This window comes from Vipera berus, assembly GCF_964194415.1.
Source record: "Vipera berus genome assembly, chromosome: 10".
In the NCBI taxonomy this organism is placed as follows: domain Eukaryota; kingdom Metazoa; phylum Chordata; class Lepidosauria; order Squamata; family Viperidae; genus Vipera; species Vipera berus.
Genome location: NC_138213.1, coordinates 10,188,242 through 10,211,877, shown reverse-complemented (window position 1 = coordinate 10,211,877; position 23,636 = coordinate 10,188,242). Strand labels below are relative to the sequence as shown.

General features: G+C 43.7%; 2 protein-coding genes across 3 annotated transcripts; both read right to left on the bottom strand.

Annotated features, from left to right (window-relative positions):
• Window positions 1–1,450: 1,450 nt before the first annotated feature.
• Window positions 1,451–15,857, bottom strand: NUTF2 (nuclear transport factor 2). 2 transcript variants are annotated; one of them, XM_081335518.1, is made up of 5 exons: window positions 11,793–11,817; window positions 10,079–10,202; window positions 9,697–9,768; window positions 8,263–8,361; window positions 1,451–4,305 (listed from the first exon to the last, which is right to left on the bottom strand). In XM_081335518.1, the coding sequence occupies exons 2-5, from the start codon at window positions 10,175–10,177 to the stop codon at window positions 4,192–4,194; spliced, it is 384 nt and encodes a 127-aa protein (XP_081191644.1). In that variant the 5' UTR covers window positions 10,178–10,202; window positions 11,793–11,817; the 3' UTR covers window positions 1,451–4,191. The 2 variants fall into 2 exon arrangements, with proteins under 2 accessions (XP_081191644.1, XP_081191643.1); XM_081335517.1 differs by lacking the exon at window positions 11,793–11,817 and adding an exon at window positions 15,741–15,857 and having other exon boundaries at window positions 1,452–4,305.
• A 2,178-nt stretch (window positions 15,858–18,035) lies between these two features.
• THAP11 (THAP domain containing 11) lies at window positions 18,036–21,449 on the bottom strand. Its single transcript, XM_081335551.1, has one exon. The coding sequence runs from the start codon at window positions 21,276–21,278 to the stop codon at window positions 20,445–20,447; it is 834 nt and encodes a 277-aa protein (XP_081191677.1). The 5' UTR covers window positions 21,279–21,449; the 3' UTR covers window positions 18,036–20,444.
• Window positions 21,450–23,636: the final 2,187 nt, after the last annotated feature.

Sequence of the window (23,636 nt, the reverse complement as noted above, 5' to 3'; positions counted from 1 at the left end):
ACTGAAGCAGTAGGCATGAGCTTAAATGGACTCCAGAAGATGGTAGAGGACAGGAAGGCCTGGAGGAACGCTGTCCATAGGGTCGCGATGGGTCAGACACGACTTCGCAACTAACAACAACAACCAAGTACAGCGATTCTTATTTCTAAATGTGCACAGGGTTGCCCCATAAGGAGTCTCGGGAAGTCCTGCTGCTTAAGAAGTTGTATGTTAAAACAGCCATTTCAGTGATGCACTAGCTCCTCTCATTAAACACACTAGAAAATATTTCGTATTTTCTCTCTGCATAAAAAAAGCATGTAAACACTATTCATACAGGGAGTCCTCGATTTACAACAGTTCATTTAGTGAGTTCAAAATTACAACGGCACTGGAAAAAGTGACTTAAGACCATTTTTCACACTTACAACCATTGCAGCATCCCCATGGTCATGTGACCAAAATTCAGATGCTTGGCAACTGATTCATATTGATGACAGTTGCAGGGTCCTGGGACCGTGGTCATCTTTTGTGACCTTCTGACAAGCAAAGTCAAGGGGAAAACCAGATTCACTTAACCACGTTACTAATTTAAGAACTGCAGTGATTGACTTAGCTGTGGCAGAAAGGTCATAAAATGGGGCAAAATTCACTTTGCAACAGAAATTTTGGGCTGTCCTGTGGTCGTAAGTCAAGGACTACCTGTATTTAATTTGACAATACAATGAATTACCAACGATACTGATAATATTTGATCATGGCAGACAAGTGTAGAAACGATATGAAAATAAAAGGAGAAACTTCTGCATTATTGTACTTATTATCCAGCTTCTCCCATAGAAAGGTAGAACAGCTTTGCTGAAGAGCTAAAGACTGTTCCAGCAAACAAGTCTCTATTAAGAAACATGATGCACCAACCACAGTTCTCCATTAATCTTAGATTTTATGTTCTTGCAGAAAAGTTGTGAAATCTTTGCAACAAATACAGGAATAGTTTTTTTTACAGTAAACTTTTCTTCAAGAACTGTGAAATATTGAAAGCTGACCACCCCATTCATTTCTCAGTGGCTTGTGGCTTGCATAGAAAAGTGGAAACATTGTGGAGTTGGAGTAAGTCTAGAATGGTGATACTCTGTGGTGGAAAATTACAGTACAATTCAGTGTAGGACTGTACAATACTTGACCATAACATCCTAATTAGGACACATGTGAAGACTTAACTCTCTGGAGAAGGCTATCTTGCTGGGAAAGGTGGAAGGAAAACAGGACAATCGGCAGAAGGTGGATAGACTAGGTTTCAGAGGTAATGGAGATGACATTGGAAGTTTGAAGGACCAAGTTAGGCAGATTATTATGATTGGTTCCAATGTACTATTACCCCAACAGAAGGATCACAAACCAAATTACTGTAAATTGTTCAAGGTATGATACATGTAAGAGGTGCTAAAATTACCTCTTTATTATACATCACAACATATGTAACATAGAAATGGCAAACTTGAAAGTTTTGTTTTTACTAAGCTATATATTGCTTACAGGTATATAAAGAATTATTTCTTTGGCAGGCAAGCACCAAAATTCAAAGAGGATAATTTAAAAGCATTTTTATTTTAGAGTGATTATCTCTCGCTAGATATCTGACCACCTTTTCATGGTCATTGCTTCACTATAGTTAAAACAGCACCTGAATGCCTACCTTCATTTTTATTTTTTCTTCAATTTCTAAGCTTAGCCTTACAAAAGAGTGCTTGTTGAAGAATTTTATTAGTGCATTTGCCACAGGTACAGTCTTAAACAAGCCAAGATTACACAGCCCATAACGGAATAGGTAGATAACCTTACTCCACAAAACTTCAGCATATTTATTGGTAAAACTAGCAATGCTCTGCAAACCAAGCTTCACAATATTAAAGTCTGCTTTCTTCACCATGTACATCAAGTATTTATTAAGCAGTGTGTAAACTGTTCTTGAATACATTGTTTCCGGCAACTGAATATTATACTAGCAAAGTTTTAGAGCACTTTTGTATCAAAGTGAAAAAACAGGAGAAAGAACTCTAGAGCTTATGACTTACATATGTGGGCCTTGAAAATGTGTTTGTTTCTTGTCCAGAATTTTACAAAAGCAGGTATGTGCCTGGTGAACCATAAAATACAGTAGATGGGTTGTGAGCATAGTGAGTCACATCTACACAGACCTGATCTACGCATATCCCAACAGAATATCCCATTTAGTATTTTTTATAGAACAGTTTATTTAAACAGCAGTTCAATAACCTTAATCTATTTACATGTCTTCTATATTCCCAGACCAAATATTTTATTATCCTTTCTTGCAGCAACTAATGTCTTTAGGATACATTTTGCCCTTCCAGCATGCAAGTTTAATTCAGAAATGGTTTAGATGAATTTTCCTTCCTGCAGCTTGGACCAGGGAAGAATGCAGCCAGTTCTTGCCTCCAACTAAAATCTTAGCTTCACTTAGGGAAGGGACAATTTCTAATCAAATGCCATGTGCTAATACTGAAAGCTGAAGTAGCCACAGTTCACAGCGCGTGGAAAAATAGTCATTTCTTCCTTATGGATGACAAAAGGCATTCCTTATTTGCTTAACTAAAAAGAATAAAGCCTCTTTAGGCAAAATGTGTTCCTATGAATACACGTTCAAGGTATTTTTCTAAGGCATTTTGTTTATGTATGGCTATTACATACTGCTTCATTAAGGCATATACCTATTCAACCAAAACATGATACCATGCAATCCTTCCAAACATTCACTAGCCAATTTGAATAAGGTGATGCTGAGATACCCAAATTAAACTTTTCTTCATAAAAAGAATCTTGTCACCAGCTTTGAATGCTATTCAGCTGGTGTGTACAATTGCAATTTCTTAACAGGCACAGGCCTAAATTAACAAATTTGTTCTTCCAAAATTGAGCATCAATGATTAAGAACTGCATACTTTTTTTTGCTGTTCATTAGCATGTGGAATTAAGGCTCTGTTAACCTGATTGCCAGAAAATAGAATGGCATAAGGCCTATGAATTCAAGATTTCCCAGCTCGTATTAAACATCAACAACAATCTGGCCATTTTGAAGATACATTTCTTTTCTGTAACTTTTATCAGCTTTGCAGCAAATGGTACTTCAAAAAGGACTTCAAATACTGACCCAACTGGACCATTAAAATCATGCTACTGATGGCCCATGGCTGTTGTTTATTGCAACCAGAATATAGCAGACACTTGGGACATCAGAATAAGTAGCAGGCAGTATGGAATGAGAGGTGGTACTCTACTGATCTGGACCAAAGTTAACATTTGAAACTGGTGCCCTGAAGATGCTGAATGCAATGACTCCTCAGCTTTTGAATATCAAAAACAGAATATCATCATGATGCCGACTAGGAAAGGATAACATGGAGAAATAAGCCTCAGAATAAGCACATGCGCATTGTTGGTCTTCACAGTCTTTTATCTATATCTGCATAATAGTATGAAAAAAATTGACTTGAGGTTCAGTATAATAAACTTGCTGCTCATGTAGTTAATATAAATCTACCATGATTTTCAGGGAGAGGTAAGATTTCCCATTTCAGGTTTGAAGCCATTATTCAGTGCCATATCCACCTAAGCTTCCAACCAAAAGCAAACAATAGCACAAGGCATATGTGGAAATTTTAAAACTTATTATGTCTGGCCACATATTCCCAAAACTAAGAATTCAGAGAGTTGGAAATACAAGACTTTCCACTTACAGACTGAAGATCCAACAATTTAAACTGTTAAGAAAATCACATGGTTTTATTGTATAATGTAGCACTGTAACATGTGAACAACAAAAAAAAAGATCAATTATTTGAGTTGGCTTCAGGCTGGCTATTCTTTAATATCCTTTTGTTTCTTTGGGTTATTAGAGAAACTTGTCAGTACAGAAACAGAATCTTTTGTATTATGGATTCTTCCCAAGGCATGCTGGTAAAACATACCCTTCCTTTGTCAAATGCAGCTAATTCTAACTTCCAAACATCATGCACAAGGAACTCTTCTAGTGGCACAACATAAAACTCTTCGGAAGGGTAAGTCACAAGTCTTGCTTGCTTGCCATGGTGTGCAGGTTTGTGTATGATATTTGGAATGTTCCATGGTGTGATTAATATTGGTAAGAAGGAGAGGAGGAAAAAAAAAGACAGGTGCCTCAGGGATGCCATTTCAACCATAGTTGTGCAATGCTAGCCTGAACATGTCATTGGTGCAAACCCAAGCATCATTGATGTTCTTTAATAGAAATATCTGGTGGAATCCGATAACAGGATCTTCATCGGCCTGCCAAGACAAATTAAAAATAAAAATGTTAGATGCTTTTGAGCAGTACACCAAATTCCTGTAACTGGAATCAAATGTTGTCATGCATAATTCTTGCCTTACCAGCAATTCTTTTTGACAGAAGCTAACATTTATCATTTTGTCTCTGTGCAAGAACACAACATGCATTTTTAGTCATGATGATGCAGAATGTCATGAATAATTAAATACCGCTGGAAACTTAAGTGCAGTTCCTGACTACTGTAATAATTACTCAACGTCCCCCAATTTAATGTTTTTCAGATAAGTTTCCAAAAATTCTCAGCCAGGAATTTGGAACAATGGGTTCACATGACTCCGGCATTCACTTAACAACCATGATGATTTAGTTAATGACTGCTACCAAAAGTGTTGGTCTGGTCAAGTGGATGCCCCAACTTAGAACTACAACAACTTAAATCCAGAAATCTGGTCTCAATTGCAGTCATAAATTGAGGAATAGCTTTAAGTTTAAAACTGGATAATGAACTAAAGTTTCACTTTCAGTTATAAAATATGGAACACTTCTTCCTGAGCCTTTAGTGATGTTTTTGTGTCTTCTCATAATCATTATGAAAATAAACTGCATACACTCCAGCAAACATAATACTTTGGGGTTTTGCAGTAGAACCAAGTAAAACCTTGATTTACTAGGAACTTCCTACAATGGACTTCACATTAAATGGATGAATTTTCAATCCAGACCAGTGTTTCTCAACCTCTTTAATGTGCAAAATTCCCGTACTAGCACACTGGCTGGGGAATTCTGGGAGTTACAAGTCCACACTCTTAAAGTTCTCAAGGGTGAGAAATACTGATCTAGATCATTTATGTACTAAATGACCAATTCAGTGCAATTACTCTCTAATGTAACATACATTTTATACAATAGACATTTCCCCAATTAGTCTGTTAAAACAAGGTTACACTGTAGCTATTATTAATAAGTTGAGGTACATGGCATTGCAAGACTAAGGCTGTATTTCCACATTGTACTAACTCTTATGCTTGTATGTTTTGTAAATCCAGTCAGTGCATATAAACCATATTTGTGGCTTAGAAGAGTGTAAACTCACCCAACTGTGACTTAGATAATTATGGTTAAAGAAATTGTAGCTTAGCACAACAGATCGACTAGATCTACATGTTAAATATTTGCTAAAGATAAGAATGAACCATGGCTGTGGATAGCATGTTGTCAGCAACAGACAGTCAGGGTTAAACCAAACTAATTTGTGTTCTGGAACTGGAATTTTTGTGCTGGCTTCATAAATCTTTCCAACTTCCCCCCAAAATAGCCTGAGACAATCCTTACAATTGTGTGCCTAGTCATGCTACCAACCCCTGTGGAAAACTCCACTTAGAAGTCAAATCAGCTTCACAGAAGCATCTTGATATTTCAGAGTTCCCAGTCGGTACATCATGTTGGCTGGGAACAGCTGTCCAACTTATCGGGATAGTGCCAGATTAGGGAAAGTCAACACAGAACCATAGAGGAGAGATGCAAGAGCTTCTCCTAAAAGTTAGTCCTTCTGCAACCAAACATATTTGTTTCTCTCTGCACCCAACATGGAAGAGTGCAGAACAGCACGTGGCCATTGCTTGTACATCCGAGCTATCTGAGTCCTTGTGGTTTCTGAGCTTAGCTGTTTTCTTGCAGACATCTCATTACATCACCTACAACTAGGTAAGATCACCTAGCACTGACCAGGCTAGTTGAATATTTAAACTTCTACAAGAAAAGAACCAAGCTGAGAGCACCAAAGACTCCACAGTTCAACCCTGAGCTACAAATACTCTCTACTATCGATTCCAAGATCCATCCTTTTACTGTTCCACTCTGAAAACACCAGGCCAAATCCATTCTTTAAGCCCACCTTTTCTGTGATGCCTTTTGTTTAACCCTTGAGTCCTCCTTAACTGAGAGAAGGCAGTCAATACAATTGCGTTTGCCCACTCTTTGTTTTTTGCATCCCCCTTCCTTATGAATGAAACTTCTGGGCGTTGAGACGAATGTCTGTTTATGAACTGCATGCTCACAATGGATTGAACCGTTAAGCTGCCCTCCGCCCGGGGACCCTGGTGTAAGAAACAAGTTGCACAGCTGCACCTCTAGGCACAAATGCAGACAGTTTTCAGACATAACAAGGCAAGCTTTCATTGTATGCCACGCCAACGTTCCAGACTTCTAAGCAGCACTGTATCCTCAAGGTGTTAAAGTAGCAACCGACTGCTATCAAAACACTACATTAACTAATTGGCAGCTGCTTCTGCAAAGAAAACTCCACCGCTACTCATTTCGAGTGTCATCAACCTGAAGCAATCCACACTGTCATACTGCAACCCTCCTCAAGTAACACACAAGCAATGTTCATGCTGTTGCAGGATCAGGTGGGGCAGAGGAACAAGCAGAATGCTTCTTACTCAGAGGGGCAGCGAAGATCAGAGAATGAGGTGGCCAGAAGGCTAAACATTGTGGAGTGCTAGCCTGAAGACTTCATTGGTGCACACCCAGGCCCCTTGTAAGTTTTTCAACAAAAAGGTCTGATGGAAACCTAGAATTTGGTCATCATCTGCCTGAGCAGGACAGGAGAAAAACATTTATGATTTGAAAATCTCAAATGCCGGAATCTTGACAGAAATCTGACAGGGATATATTCATGGCCCTTACTAACATCTACGGGGTTTTCTATTCTTACTGAATGTTCAGAAGAAGCAGTGCTGTAAAAAGAGGAGCAGGGGTCACACGAAACACTAGGGCACAAGAGAGCTCAGTATGACTCTTCATATTTATAGCTACTTACAAGCTACTCTCTCCAGTTAATTGTTTATTATTAAGAGCAGATGGACCGTGTTATTGTATTCAGTTCAAGTCTTGAAAACGCGTTAAAAAAAATGACCAAATGGGATGTAACTTTGTAAGCCTGTTGCAATCGTGTGTTTTTTTTCCTGCTTAGCGACCGTGGTGTGTAACAGTGAAGGTGCAGGTCCCAACTGTGGTCACTAAGCAAAGACTACTTGTAAGGTTTCAAAGACAGCAACGAACACCTTGAGTAGCCCTCAAGAGCAACCTGGCAACTAATTCTCCCACCGCAGCACTGGTGTAATATGGTCATATCACAGCTGCCCAGACAGCACGTAGACGGCTACGTTTTGTATCAGCTGGAACTTCTGAGTTGTCTTTCAGGACATCATCATAGCCAGTGAACTGTAGTTAAAAAATTGCAGATTTTGCCAATTCCGCTATGTGGTTTGCTCAGCTCAGAATGTGCCCTCATCTCCATGTTGCACTAGGCTCATTTCTAATGTAATATGCTGTGCCCCATAGAATATTAGGAATCTTCTCTTCTGCCTGTTCTATCATGATGGGGTAACAGGATTTTTTTTTGCACACGACTTCATTAAGAGACTCATTAAGAGGGTCGGAATGGTTTGCAAATAGCTCTGGCCCTGCTTTTCAATTGGTTGCCAATAAAAAGATATTACTCTTGATTCCTTCCTAGCAGCCACCATAAACAGTCTTTGCAGCCTGTTCTCACTGGGCCCCAATTGTATGTTATGCATAAAGGAAGAGAAATTATAATAACCGCAAGGAAGAACCCAGTCACTTAATAGTTGAGTTGGGTTTGTGCACTCAGCTTTGCTGACAGAATCAAAAGCGGACTGGTTTATCTGGGATGCTGTCTTGAGACATTAAGGCTGGCTTAGGCTATAGCTGTCAAAGTTCTGGCGATCAAACTGAGCTATCAAACAGGTGACGTAAACAGGTTGTGAACGGATTCTTAACTAGCACTCGCAATCAACATTTCCAATCTGAACTCTCACAATACTGTCTGGGGAATTGGAAAGTGAAATTCACTCATTTGGGAAGCACCTGGATAAGAAAAAAACTGTTCCAAATATTTCTTCCCTGCAACCCAGGCCTGAAATTGGACTTACTTTAAGTTGTCCAACTACCATACTGAGTATACAGCTGTCTGGAGTAGGCTGATGATCTTGGGATGTGATGCTGTGCTGTATTTTCTGAAAAGGAAGGCTCTGGAAGAGAAGGGAGAAACACAGAAGGATCTACGGGTCGCCCTCGTTTAACAACCACTCATTTAGTGACTGTTCAAAGCTTAGGACGGCTCTGAATGAATTGCAGACACGAATGGTCTTGGGCTGGCTGCAGCAATCCCATGGACACAGGATCACCATGGGCAACCTCCTTTGCCGGTTTCCTACAAGTAAAGACGATGGGGAAGCTGGCAGGAGGTCGTATGTGGTGACCCTGTGATGGCCTTGAGAAATGATGTGCGATTCCCTTAACGATCTCAACTGGAAGCGTGGGGATTTCCCTCGTTAAGCATCCCGGTTGTGCAGTGTTGCAGCCTGCAACTGGCTCACTTTGTAATGAAAATCCCAGTCCCAATCACTGCCATTATGTGAGAACGACAGGGAGTCCTCGACTTGCAACAGTTCACTTGGCGACCGTTCAAAGTTACAACGGCATTGGGGAGGAAAAACGACTCGCGGCCGTTTTTCCCACTTTCAACTGCTGCATCTCCTTGCGGTCACATGATCAAAATTGGGCCGTGTGGCAAGTGACTCATATTTATGACGGTGGCAGTGTCCCGAGGTCGTGTGATCCCCTTTTGTGACCTCCTGACAAGCAAAGCCAATGGGGAAGCCGGGTGTACTTAAAACAGCAGTCCCAAAACGTTCCGGCTATGCAGACTGGAGGCAGCAGTGGGGGAGGGGATGGTTTTGCATGTGCAACCTAATTCGCACAGGCGCAAATGGATCTTTGCGCAGTCATTCGCATGGCCATTTCCCAACAGGCTGTGGGGCCGGTCCGCGGACCTGGGGTTTGGGGACCTCTGACTTAACAACCATGTTACTAACAACTGCGGTGATTCACTTACCAACTGTGGCAAAAAGGTTGCAAAACGGGACAGAATTCCATCTCATTTAGTTGTTTTGGGCTCAACTGTGGCTGTAAGTTGAGGACTACCTATACCTGAAATGCAGAGGTTTACGGGGTAAATGGCACCCCTTTACCTCCTGGGAAAGACTCTTATCCAAATTTGTGGCGGACTTCTCTTTGTACATTTTAAATAAAACTCCCGAGTGATAATAGTGTGCCATGAAAACAATGGTGCTTACTTACAGGAGAGTAGATTTAGATGAAAACATTAAGATGCCTATGTCCAGGGCATAAAGGTCAATTAAGCCAAGAGAAGGCACCTCATGGCCTGCATGCAGCTGCCCGCCCAAAGAAATCTGACTTGCAAGGTGACATTTATTTCACTGTAGAGCTGGGACAATTTCTAGAATTTGGGAAAGGGGATATCTTAGGCTGAACATTAGGACTACAACGTAACAGAAACTTACTGAGAGTTTTTCAACAATAGCTACTTTGCCCTGAAATTGTAGTCCTTCCCATGTAAGGCATGAGGCATCTATCTGAAACAACAAAACAATCATCTGCTTAGAAGAAACAATATTTTGTACGCTAGAAATAGTAACATATTGTTAAAAATAAATTAGTAATTTCCTCAAGAGTCAAAACTAATTCAAGGCAATTTTTATATATTAGATAAACACAATATATTAGTGACAAAGAGTAAATACAATTATGCTTAAGATTAAATTGATCGTAAGGTATTGCCAAACAACAATCTTGTGAGAGTGCCAGCATTACTGACCCCAAAGGAAGAGGGAGGTAAATCATAAAACAGCCCACAATAAAAACGTCTGTTTCAGAGTTACTTACATATATTGATCCTAACTGAGTCCTGTCTGTATCAAATAACTGATAGTAATGCTGTACAAAGCTGGAACCAATCTGTTCCCAAATAGGTTTGTCTCCCATTCTGAATTCTCAGTGCAGCCAGTAACTGGAAGTAGAAGAAAAACATAGGATTATTTGCCTTTATTATGGATAGGTTGATGAAACCACTGACCCTAGTGTGTAGCTGCTGTAAAAGCAGACAAATTCCACGTAGGAGAACATCATGAAAAGAAGCAAATATTATCAACATCTATAATGTGACAAAACATAGAATACTGTTTACAGTTCTAGTCACGCCATCTGAAAAAAAAAATTGAAGCAGTGGAAGGAATGTGAATATACAATGAAGTTGCCAGGTTTGAAGCCTGATGCCTTAACTACTACACCAGGGGTAGGCAACCTTGGCTCCTTGATGACTCGTGGACATAGCTTCGGGTGAGATTCAAGGTGCTGGTGATGACCTATAAAGCCCTAAATGGCGAGGGTCCGGGATATTTGAGGGAACACCTGCTGCCAGCATCAAGCTCCCTTCGTCCAGTGTGCTCCCACAGGGAGGGTCTTCTCAGGGTGCCGCTGGTAAAAGATTGCCGGCGCGTAACACCCAGGGGTAGGGCCTTCTCAGTGGGTGCGCCTGCCCTTTGGAACCAGCTGCCTGTGGAGCTTAGGACTGCCCCCGACCTCCGTTCATTCCGCCGGGACCTGAAAACCTGGCTCTTTGAGCTCTCTGGCCCAGGCTGAGAATTTTTAAATTTAATTTTAACTGGGTTTTTTTATTTTTTTCAGGGTTTTATTTAATCTTTTTTAATTTGTTTTAACGTTTGTATTGATTTTCTTTTAAATGCCCTGTAAACCGCCCTGAGTCCTTCGGGAAAGGGCGGTATATAAATCTAAATAAATAAATAAATAAATAGCTGGCTCAGGAATTCTGGGAGTGGAAGTCCATGAGTCATCAAAGAGCCAAGGTTGCCTACCCCTGCACTACACCAAACTGGCTGTTTGCAGTTAGCATAAAAATGAAATACGGAATAGCATTCAGTTGGATGAAGATGCTTTCATCAAATTGATGGGTCAATTCCTTTTAAAGCAAGTGCGTTTAATAAACATAGATAATGTCAATTACCAAAAAAAAAACTACAACTCTTTTCAAAAATAGTAAACTATGCCTCCTTGTGAACCGCAGCAAAGCTATCCAATCAAGTTATAAGTAGACAGTCCTCAAATTACAACCAACACTGGAACTGGAACTTCTGTCATTGAGTGACGTGACCACACCTCTTGCAGTCGTCCAGGTGTGGCTGTTAAGCCAGGACGGTGTGATTGTTAGGCAAGAACCTCATGCTTCTTCTGCCCTGCCAGGCTCATCTTTTCTTTAACAATCTACCACTGAGGGGGGAAAGTAAAGAAGAGCTGAGTCGTGATGGCTGGGAAAGGAATGCAAGCCACATGATGGAGGGGATGGGGGCAAGGGGAGCCAATCTGAAAAAGACCTTATGACACTTAACGATTTTTAAAATATTAAATGTTTAAAGGCCAAACCCTCTTCTCCGTCATGTGGCTCACTTTTCCAATGGCCAGAGGTGTGGAATGGGCAGCCTTATGAAACTGAAGGAACCCCCTGGCGCGCACGGCTGCGGAAGAGAGCAGGGCACGAGCAAAGGTATTTAAGCTTTGATTGAGGGAGAAGGGCACCTGCTACCTTGCCTGGCCATGCTTGTGATTCCAGGACCCGTCTGTCACCACCAATGTCCTGAAAGGTCACCAGTCCTGGACACCATGCAAGAAGAACCCGGCAACCTAGTTATCCCAGTGCTGACAGCATGTATGGCAGTGCCTGAGGATCTTTGTGAATGGGTGTTGCCTCAGGTCACATAAGCTGCAGGAAGCCTGTGTTTCTCCCCTTCCTCCAGTTGTTCTGCCAACACCCAAAACAGTCTCTCTCTCTCTCTCTGCCGTCAACTCTCCTGCTTTGCCTGCTGATGGAGAGCGGGAAGCTCCCTTTGGCAAACAGGGCTCTGCGACCCCGCCATGCTCACCAAGCATATTCCAGGGCTGCCCCTTAGCCGGTGCGTGGATTCCAGGCCACCAGCAGGAGGAAGATGATGGTGGTCAGTTGTGGGCAATGAGGGTAGCAGGGGTATGTGGTGGAGTGCAAAGATGGTGGAAGACAGGTGGGATTAGGGGAGCTGACATCCTCCCGCGGTCAGAAGTGCAGGGGCCTGAATTTTGATCACATGACAGTGGAGGATGCAATGGCCATAACTTTGGGGACCAGTCATAAGTCCATTTTTTTTTCAGTAGCATTGTAACTTCAATCGGTCACTGAACAAATTATGGCCATAAGTCGAGGATTACCTGTAAACCTATTAAAGACGGAAATGGAAAAGAATTCCCCTAAGATGATCCTCAAAAAAATCCGCCTGATTAGCACACCGGAACAGCTGCATCATGTTTCCTGAAACGGCTACAACCGTTTAAAAAAAAAAGATTAAGGGGTCAATTATTCTTCACAACTACTCAGGAAGTATTTAGATAGCTCTAATGGTGACAAATGTTTGAAGCAGAAAAGAACGAGGTAAAAGAAAGATTGATGAGCGCTCAGAACAAGATAGCTTAATCTGTCCAGTGTTTTGCAACAGTACACACAGCTTGACTTGCACATTCATTTTAATCTGGGATTAATGTGACCATGGAAACGTGGTCAGACAGTTGAGAAAGGTTTTCAGATTCTGGCTAGCTGGCTGTTCTTTAAAATGCTGGGCAGCCACCGTAAAATATCAGTGAGCTTCTCCTACATGAACACTGATGTTTCTAATGAAATGTAATGTTACCTGTGCTTAGAAAGTTCAGCAGCGAAAGGAAAGCACAACCCATCTGCAAGGCTGACCAAACTTTTTCAGGGCACGGAAAAGTATGTAAATGGAAAGGCAGTAAGATTCTATCTTATGAAAAGCAAACGAACGTGCCAATACCTCTAGATTTTTTTTGACAAACTGAAGCCCATGACATAGCTGTAAGTTGCACATCTCTTCAGAGTGATTGTGTGTCTGGATGGAGAACAACAGACTTCTGCTGAACCCTGGCAAGACTGAATGGCTTTGAGTTTTGAGGCCTTACAATTGTAGGACTATTATTATTTTTGATGCTGGACGGGATGGCCTTGCCCCAGGCCTCATGTGCAGTCTGGGGTTCTTTCTGGACTCATGACTCCCGCTTGAAAAGCAGACGGCAGTCGGGGCCTTCACCCAGCTTTGTGGAGTTGTACCTGCATCAGGGGACTCTGCTCACTGCCACTTATGCCTTAAGTCACCACCCAACTGGGCAACTGTAATTGCTCTACATTGGGCTGCCCTTGAAGAGTATCTGGAAACTTCAGATGGTGCAAAATGCTGCAGCGTGGACAGTTGTGTGCGCTCCTAGACTGGCATACAACACATCTCTCCTCCACAAACTGCACTGTTGGCCAGTTTTGCTTCCAGGGCCAATTCAAAGTGCTGGTTTGATCTTTAAAGCACTTTGTGGCATGGTATTTGACTATCTAAGAAATGATCTCTCCTCAATTACATCTGGCCATCCCATCAGATCTTGCAGAAAAGGCATGCTGCGGGTTTAAGGAACTACACTTGATAGATCCCAGAAGGCAGGCTTTCTCTGCCACGGTGCCCACCTTTCATGGAATTTCTCCTACACTTATAGAATCTTGTCAGGAAGTGAGGTTAGCTCCATCCCTGTAAACATTCACGAAATCTTCGGGTCAATTCCTCTCTTTCAGCCCAACCCACCTGAGAAGGATATTGTTTTGGGGGGGGCAGGGGGGGGGGAGAGAAATAGGAGGGAGGAGCTTTATGTATGTTCACCGCCCAGAATCACTTTTTGGTGAGATGGGTAGTCATGAAAATTTTTATTTATAAAAATCACTGTAGGCAACTCCGTCAGAATACAGAAGCTCAAATCCAGCGATTTGACAATTCCATTCTAATTTTTTCCCCTAAAAGAAAATGCAGTCTAATCAGCCTACCTTCTGGTTACCTGCACTATATTGCTTCTTCCAATGTAGATACAGCAGCTCTACTTAAGAATTGCCAAATTTTGCTATCTGGATTTTTTTTTTGCTATCCACATCAAGGAGCCTTATATTACTTTGCATTTTGTTCAGTTTGCTAAACTGGTGCTATTGTGACAACTCCTGAGATCCTCATCCAGCCAAATAACTATACTTACAGAGGGAACTTCAAGAGTTATAACTGATCCATTCAAAAGGCATCTGATTGCAAAGGTCTGCATTAACTACCAAAGTGTTTGGCATGTGACTCTTCTGATCGTGTAACATTTATAGACATTTAGGTTTTATGTTCTATATCCCACACATTAGGAAGCTGCACGTATTTACTTGTCCTTCCCTGCTTGAATATCTTTCGCATCTTTCTCAAAGCTTAGGATTCTCAAAAAATGGATGATTCTAAGCTGCCCATTTCATGTCCTAATTCATTTAGGCCAACATATTTCTATTACATTTAGTACGGCAGCTCCATTTTATAACTTTGATGCAGGGTTTTTTTTTGGCACCTCAGCTTATACTCTCTTACTGTTCAGTCACTGTTAAGTTTAACCACTTTTATAGATCACTCAAGCATCCCGCTATTTTTCATTAGAAACATTATTTACGAACCCAATCTGCATTTGTAATTTATCTTTGCACGAAATAGAGAGAGAACCCTTAAGGAACTTCCCGTTTAAGAGGTAGCTCGATATACAACCAAGGTTCCTCAAACTCGGCAACTTTTTAAAAGATCTGGACTTCCAACTCTCAGGATTTCCCATGCTCTTTGGGGACTTTCTGCAAAGTCCAGACATCTTAAAAAAAAGTTGCCGAGTTTGAAAAGAGGCCCGATGCACACCTACTTGAAAAGAAGACGACAAAAAGAGGAAGAAATCCCAATTCTACATCTAAAAAAAAAGTGGGAATCGCTTTGCCGAGAAGCGCGCTGCTCCCCCGAGATCGACGGCACGCGGCACCCGTCCACCACGTGCACAATCGACACCAGCCATTCCCTTAAAAAAAAAAGATCCATTACTATCTTTTTAAGCCTTACAAATTTAAGGGGGATAACCCGAGGACGACTGGAGGGGGGGGGCGGCTTCGCACTCTGCCCAATTGCTCCATCCCGAATTCTGGAAAGCAGCGGCCGCAAAAAAAAGAAGAGAAGAGAAGGCGAAGAGGGTGGGGGGAAAGTAATTCCCAGCCCAGCCCAGGGACTTTCAAATTGCGCGCCTCCAGGAAAAGCACGTGGCCGCCCAGGACCACCCGGGCGCGGACCTTGCCCGTTCACACGTGCATTTCCCCGCAGGCGCCGAAGGGAGGAGGGGGGGCAGGTCTCCCGCGGCGGGCGGGGCAGGAGAAGAAGAGGCTCCCCGGGACTGAGAGAGACTCTCGAGGCGGGGAGGCGCTGAAGGGCTGCGGCGCCCCGACACGCCCTTTCCCGGCCCTTCCCTACGCTGAGGGAGGCTGGGGGAAGAGGGGGCAGCGCCCAAGCGCAGGCCCGCGGCCTCAGCCTCTGCAAAGCGGGTCGCCTCCGCGGCCGGGCCTTCCTGTCGGCCTCCCCGCCCGCCTCAGGCGCCCCGCGGACCCCGCGCTGCAGCTCCTTACCAGGCGGAGGGCGATGGCGGCGGCGGCGACGAGCGGAGCCCGAAGCCCCCGAGCGCAGCCTCACTGTCTCTCTTGCCGCTTCGCCCGCCGGCCCGCCTCTTCCGGCCACGCCCCCCCGGCTCTCTCTCTCTCTCTCTCTCTCTCTCTCTCTCTCTCTCTCTCTCTCTCTCTGGCGGGCGCGGGGCACCATTCCCCGGGCTGCTGGGAAGGCGAGTTTCTTGGCGCTCCCTTTGCCGTCCAGCCTTCGGCGGACGAAAGGCGGGGCACTACATCTCCCAGCAAGCACCGCGCGGGGAGGCGCCCGACCCGAAGGGGCTGCTTAGGAAGGGGATTGGGTGCCAAAGGCTGATTGTTTTATCTACGGCCTGATTAGAACTGGGAGCCCAGCTCGTTAGGAGGGTGCTTGGCTGGCTCTGAGAAAGTCCGGCTTGGAATGACCCGTTATAAAGCAGCAAAGAGGTAGCAAGTATTTGGGGGGGGGGGGGGAAGAATATTTGCTGCCTGTGATAGCAAACACCCGGAGGACTTCAAACTTGGTCCTTTTATGACTTGTGGACTTCAACTCCCAGAATTCCTCAGCCAGCCTGGCTGAGGAATTCTGGGAGTTGAAGTCCACAAGTCGTAAAACGACCAAGTTTGAAGACCCCTGGCAAACATGATATGCCAGCTCTTTGCTTCAGCTCCGCCACTTATGGGTAGTTCTCGACTTACGACCACAACTGCATATTGCATTTCTGTGGCTGAGGGAGACATTTGATAAGTGAGTTTTGCCCTGTTTTACGACCTCTCTTGCCTCAGTTGTTACATGAAATCACTGCAGTTGGTTAGTTAGTTACCCGGTTGTTAAGGGAATCTGGCTTCCCCACTGAGTTGTCAGACGATTGCAAAAGGGGATCACGTGACCTTGGGACACTGCGACTGTCATAAATAGGAGCCTGTTGCCAAGCATCTAACCTTCGGCCATCACATGTTCATGGAGATGCTGCAAAGGTCCTAACTACGAAAAACAGTCATAAATCACTTTTCCAGTGCCACTGTAACCAATTAAGTCGTGGACTACTTGTAGTGTAGTCCTGTGTTCTGAAACAAAGGTCTAGAAAGTAGCAAGTATTTGGGGAAAGAACATTTGCAGCCCGTGATAGCAAACACCAGGGGTCTTCAAACTTGGCCCTTTTATGACTTGTGGACTTCAACTCCCAGAATTACTCAGCCAGCATGCCTGGCTGAGGAATTTTGGGAGCTAAAGTCCACAAGTCTTAAGGTTGTCAAGGTTGCAGACCCCTGGTCTAGAAGGCCAACACCGCTATGAATATTTCTGCCTTGGAAAAGGATTGGAACAAAACTGATCTAGTTCCACAGACGATCTTGTAGCACAGATTCGTCATTTTAACCACTATGTGATTAGGAGGCTTTACAAACCTGAAAAATTACGATTGAGAAAGGCAGGGTCTGTTAAACGAGCAAGAACGGAATGTAAACAGTCCCCACAGTGAGCATCTTTATTGAACGATCCTACCAAAGGGTCAGAAAATCACAGTGGAAACTTTTGTATTCTTCAGAAACTTTTCATCAGTTTGAATCTGAACTTTAATCATCCTGTCGTGCATTAGTACTTCATCTCTCCGAATTTTTTATCTGCTGTTTGCCATGCTGCCAAAAGAATTCTAGCGACTATAATACTAACATACTGTATCATGAAGATGAGCATGCTGGCTGATGCAAAAAAATGGTAAGAAAAGGCTGATGGTGAAACATGGCAATTGCACGGGTTACAGTTTTCAGAAGAAATGTGGGAAGGGGTAACGCATTCAAAGCAGAGGTAATACATTCTTAGGTATGGTCATACATCTCTTCGATTGCTGAATATAAAATTCTTCCTAATATGATATCCAAATACATACGTTTGCAGGTGAAATGCATTGCTTTCTTCATTTACATCAAAGGGGGGAAAAAGTACTAAACCGCTTTAAACCACAACTGTATTCACAGAACTAGCCAAAACAAACTACATCATGCCTTAAAAGACAAAGAGTTTTCCTTAGTTTTGATTTAGCAATTGGGTTTTCTAAAACATGATTTGTTTGTTTATATTGTTTGAATGCAGACTTTATATATTGAACTGGCAGGCAATTTACTATGGTAAAAACATGGACAGTAACTTTACTGTTATTCCAAAGTTAAATTAAAATTAAAATGTTAAACTGGCTTAATTATCTATGCATTAGATTTGTCATGGAAAAGAAACTGGGATAACATTTTCTAGGCTCCATGGACAAATTGTACACTACAACGTAACAAAACAAAATAGATTTTATTCAAATTAAGCATATTTGTTAGCACCTCAGGATAACCAGGAAAATAGAACAGTCCAACATAGATAACCAGTTCAGCAGTCCAATCAACTGAACATGTTTTAGTGCATAATGATGGTAGAAAAGTACCACATTGGTCACAACACACACCTTCAAAACACTCTCAGCCAGCTAGAATGCACAGGCATTTATTTACAGAGAGAAAACCAATGTATTGCCCAAGATCCTAAAAGGTAAATATGAGCAAAACAAAAAGGTGTGTGCTCAAACCTGACCTAAATGCAACACTCAATAGCAAAGGTATTCTGTATCAGAAGTATAGGGCAGCACTGAAATTTGCTAAATTTGGAGTTAGTATTTAAATCCAAAATAATAGCAAAAAATGGACATTGTTCTTGGAACCTCTACTCACAAAGACTGGATAAGAGTTCTCAATGACTACAGCTGAGAGTTTGTACAACCCAATGAATGTAAATCCTAAATTTCTACTGTCACATCCTATACAGTCATTTACACCAACTGCAGAAGAACAAAAGAACTGGGTGAATCTTATGATGTAGTATAATAGGGAGAAAGAATAATCACATTAAACATATACTTTCATCATAGTATGTTTTCAAGCTTTAAAATTTAACTTTAATTGTGGATGTGTACAACATATATAACCAATATATGACTGTGGTTCCTATTCATATTGATGCTGAAAAAAAATACTATAACAGCTGGCCATTCTGTTCCTCATCAATGTCATCAAGTCACAGCAGCTCCAACAAAATAAACATTTAAGCCTGGAAATGCAAAAGTCAGTGTGCTTATTAATAAGATGATGCGAAAAAATGACAACTTAGGAAAAAAACAACCTGACCCAATGTTTTACTGTTTCCTTCCTTTTAATTTAACCAAAAGTTTGATATCTCCTAAAGAGCTGAGAAAACAATGTATTATGGTACGTATTTGAAATATATTCCAAACAGAGGCACTATGTATTTAGGTGGGTGGATGCAGAAAAATTAACGTCCTTTTGTGACAAAAGTTAAGTCCTTCTTCTGCCTCACACATCTTTTGAGACAAATGGCAACAGTTTTACAGAGATATAAGCACTGACTTCCCCAAATCAAGTTATATCAGGCTACAACCAAATCACTGGTAGGCTATATGATATTATGATTAGAGTTTTATAAGAGTTGTAGTTTTACTGCATCTGGAGAATGTCAGGGTGAAAAAACTGCTTAGGACTTGAACTCTGCACCCATTCCTCTCAAATTCAGTTTTCAATCTATGAGCATGGCACTTTCTTCAAGATTTGAGGAAATATATTGGATTCAGAAGTAAGAAAGTATGTGTCATTATGGGAGGTTAACCTCATTGCTCTTATGCTAAGGAGACTAAACCCCAGAAAAATATAAAGGAAGGCTACTGCTCCTTACTGGTTTTCCAAGGGAAAAATACATTTGTTGGAAACAAACAAGCAACGTTTGCATGCCCAGGTGGACATGGATTCATGAAATGACAGAAAAGCCACAATAACTTTGACAGCTGAAAGAGAAATAGAAGCAAAAACTAACTCCAATGGCAATATGGAGATAACAATCATCCTCCTCCTGATATCCTCTTTAAATATTAAGGATTTGTTTTGACAATAGAAATGGCACACTCTGCATCAAAAGATTCTCGGGGGTGGGGGTGCGGCGGGCAGAGAGAGAAGAATTGCCTACAACTCCCTTTCATAAAAAGGAAAGATAAATGCACTGATGGCTGTGACTTTTCACATGACATTTTCCGCAAAACCATCCCAGCACAACGCTGTGACACAATGCCCCGGCCGTCTTCATTGACTCCGGTATGAACAGTTACAACCCGAGTGTGCCTCTCTAAGAAAGCAACCGATTCTTTCCTCAAACTTAGCTCTGTACAACATGTGGCTTGGCTGCAGGTGGCAGACGCTAACAGTCTAGCTACACGAGGGCAATGCTAAAAAGGCATTCGTTCCGTAGGAGCCGGCATCACCAAGAGTACCACAGCAGCCATGGACTTGCCACTGTGCTCAGAACAGTATGTAATGCCAGGAGTATCAGCCAGAGCGACCAGAATCCCAGGCCATCTTTTTAAAAGTATTGCAGCAGAGTCTCGGTGGGATAAATGTGAAGGGCTTGTCTTTAGGTCCCGTGAATTAAATCCGGGCCACAAAGGAGCCTGGGCTTCGGAAGCAGAGAACCAGGGGCTCACAACTGGTCACTCCCTCGTGGCAAGGTAGAGCTGCCTAACCAGGGCGAAAAAGGTCATTCGGGCAGCTGCCTGGAGCACCATTTGTCTTTCTCCGCCCTTGCAAGTCTTTGTTGCCCAGATGTAAGATCCCCTCGGTCCGGACATATTCCTGGCAGGCAGAGGCGCCTCAGAGGCCGTGGCGCTTGCGGGCTCCCCCAGCCAAGCTGGCGGCATGCAGCAAGCGGTCCTTCTCCCTGATCTCCTCCCGCAGCTGAGATTCGGCTAGGCGGAGGCGCCGGATGCTGCCCTTCATCTCCTTCATCTTGACTTCCAGCAGGGCGATAATGTCCCGCTGCTCGTTCAGCTTGCGCAGCAGCTCGTCCGACGTGGTGCCCGACGAGAGCGAGTAGGAATGATCCGGGGGAACGTTCAGCAGAGGCCCGTTCTCGGCCAGGAAGGCCAGGTGGACCGGGGGCCCCATCAGGGCGCCGGGCCCCCCGAGCTCCACCTGCACCGTCAGGTCTATGGGCTTGACATCCTCCCCGGGGAGGCCACCGGGACCGACGCCCCCTCCTCCTCCTCCTCCTCCACCACCACCCCCCGCCGCCCGGAGGAGGCCCTGGCCCGCCTGGCCGGACGCCCCCTCTTGCAAAGTCAGCAGCACCGCGGCTTGAGCGGCGGCGGCGGCCGCCTTGGCAGCGGCGGCGGCGGCTTGGCCGGGGGCGTGTCGGGGTCTCCGGGCGCCGCGGGCCCCTTTGCGCTCGTTGACCCCCCGCAAGGGGAAGATGGTGGGGACGCGCACCAGGTAGGACTTGCGCCCGCCGGGGAAGTGCTCGGAGCAGACGCGGTGGCCCGTGGTGGGCTGGAAAGTGCTGAAGCAGCCGCTCACGCCGGCGCGGGAGACGTTCTTCAGCCAGAGGCGGCGCAGCTCCGCGTCCTTCGGGAAGGTGTAGAAGTGGAGCGCCTTGTCCCGGTGCGAGTTGTTGTAGCAGCCTGGCACGCAGCACGTGAACCCGGGCATGGTCTGCGCGGGGTGCCTGCCTCCTCCTCCTCCTCCTCCTCCGCCGCCGCCGCCTCCTCCTCCTCCTCCTCCTTCCCCCGGCGGGCCCGAGGCGGCGGGACTACAGATCCCACAAGGCCTCCCGATTGCGAGTCCCAGAAGAAGGCGGCGGCTGCAGCTCCTTCTCCGGCGCCGACGCCACAGCGGCAGCCTGCCCTCCCTGAGAGCCCAACAGGAAACGGAACTACCCGCCCCACAAAGCACCGCGGCGACACCGGAACTCTCTTTCCCACCGGGCACCGCGAGCCCAGGCTTGGAAAAGCGCGGGTTTCTTCCAGCCGGGGGGGGGGGAGGAGGGGGCGGGGCAGGAGGGACCTTGGAACTACGCGTCCCAAGCGCCATCGTGAGAGGCCGCCTTCCCACAATCCTAGGGTTTATATTGTGTCTTTTATTAAAGCTGCCGTTCGGGAGTCTGTTCGTTATTATTTTCATCCGCGCTTCCTCGTTTTTCTCTTGGAGGCGCTGTCGGAATGGTTTGTTTCTTTATCTCGTTTGGTGCCTGCAGTATAATGCCTCGTCTAGGAAAGCGCGGGAACTCTGCCGACGAATTGTGGAAACAAAACGGAGGAAAAGAAACTACGCTTCCCACAATGCAACGGGCTCTCGGGTTCTATGCTTTCATAGACGTTCAATTCGCCTCTTACTGCATGGAACTCGGTTGCCGGGACAGCGGCGTTGGTTTTCCTCGTTGCCACGGCAACCCTTTATTAGCCGCAGCAGCATCTATAAGCCTCGGCCGTGGTTCCCTGAGGACCAGTTGATCGGCCGTGGTGGGATCTCCCCACCTGAAGCCCACCCCACTTCCGAAGAATCAAATGAATGCAAAGCAAGCATTGTTTTAAATAAAAGACAATGTTGCTGCTGACATGCTTTGGCCTCTGATATTGCTACATCACTTAGAAACAGTATCTGAGCTTCATTTTGGTGGATTTCTAAAGTTCTAAATGAGAACAAAAATATCTTTTAAATTTCTTTTATAAATATCACAACATCACCAGGAAGTAGCATGGATATCTTTCTTCTTCAATTAGAGGCCGCAAAAGTGCTTTTTCCAAAGGGCAATTGGACTTTCTTGGGGGTTTTTTCTTTCAAAACATTTCGCTTCTCATCCAAGAAGCTTCTTCAGAACAAACTGAAGCCACAGCATGACATGACTTTTCTAATATTGAGAGGACAGCTTTTCCAAGAAAAACATTTTATTAATTTGCTTTTAATAATATGTAGTGAGTTTAATAACTTCTATGGGTGAATGCACCTTTGAGTCAATGTTGACTTCTGGTGATTGTCTAGATAGGTCTCTGCAGTTTTTTTGACAAGATTTTGGATGTGGTTTGCCATTGCCTGTTTCCTAAGGCTGAGAGATAGTGACTGGCCCAATATCACCCAGCCTAAAGCGGAACTAGAACTTACAAGTCTCTGCTTTCTAGCCTGGTGCTTAAGCACTTCATCAGACTGGCTCTCTAGCTATTTTTAATGCCCTCTAAAAGCCACTTCCATTACTAATTAATGATCTTGAATAATGATCATCTACAATTTCATGAAATTCTCCAGTTATTACTCAGTGCCTTTTCCTCCCAGTGATCAATATTTCTATCTAGTAAGCATTTAATTAACTAGGTTTTAAATCATGCATTAACCAAGTTTAGCTCAAAAGCAGCAATATATAAATATACAATCATAAAAGGACAAAAATACAGTCAGACTGTATTTACAAGCATAAAAGTGTAACATTGAGGTATCTTCACTCAGCAAGAACTTTCACTCAGTATTTAATTACTTTGCTGACTCCTCTATTAATCCCCAGTCATTTCAGAACAGTCCTGTTTTAAAAAGTTTTTAAAAAAATTAAAAAATCAACATCAATAGTGCAGATCCTATATTTCATGGAAGGCCTTCTAATGGAGCGTTCCAGCGGAAAATGCTTGCCTTCAAGCAGATTGCACATTGCTGACTTAAGTAATATAAAATTATTGCTGTTGCCTTTGATAGGGTTTGTATTAATGTTGGGCTAAACAGATCAGAATCTGAGTTAATAAACAATAAGCTACCAGATCTCTATAGTTTCTGGTTCATTACCAAGTCCTCTAGATTCCAAAGTGGTGTATTTGTTTACTGTTTAATTTGTTTGGTTTTGAGTTAGCGTATTGTGTGAAATCCACCCTCCCAACTAGCCTTCCTCAATCTGCTTCCTTCAAAAATTGGTTGGAATGGAACTCCCATATTTCTAGCTAGCTTAGCTATGTTCAGAACTGATAGAAGAGGGTCCCTTTATTCATTGTTGGAGTATGCAGAATTATTTGTCCAGCTGGTCAAGGGTGC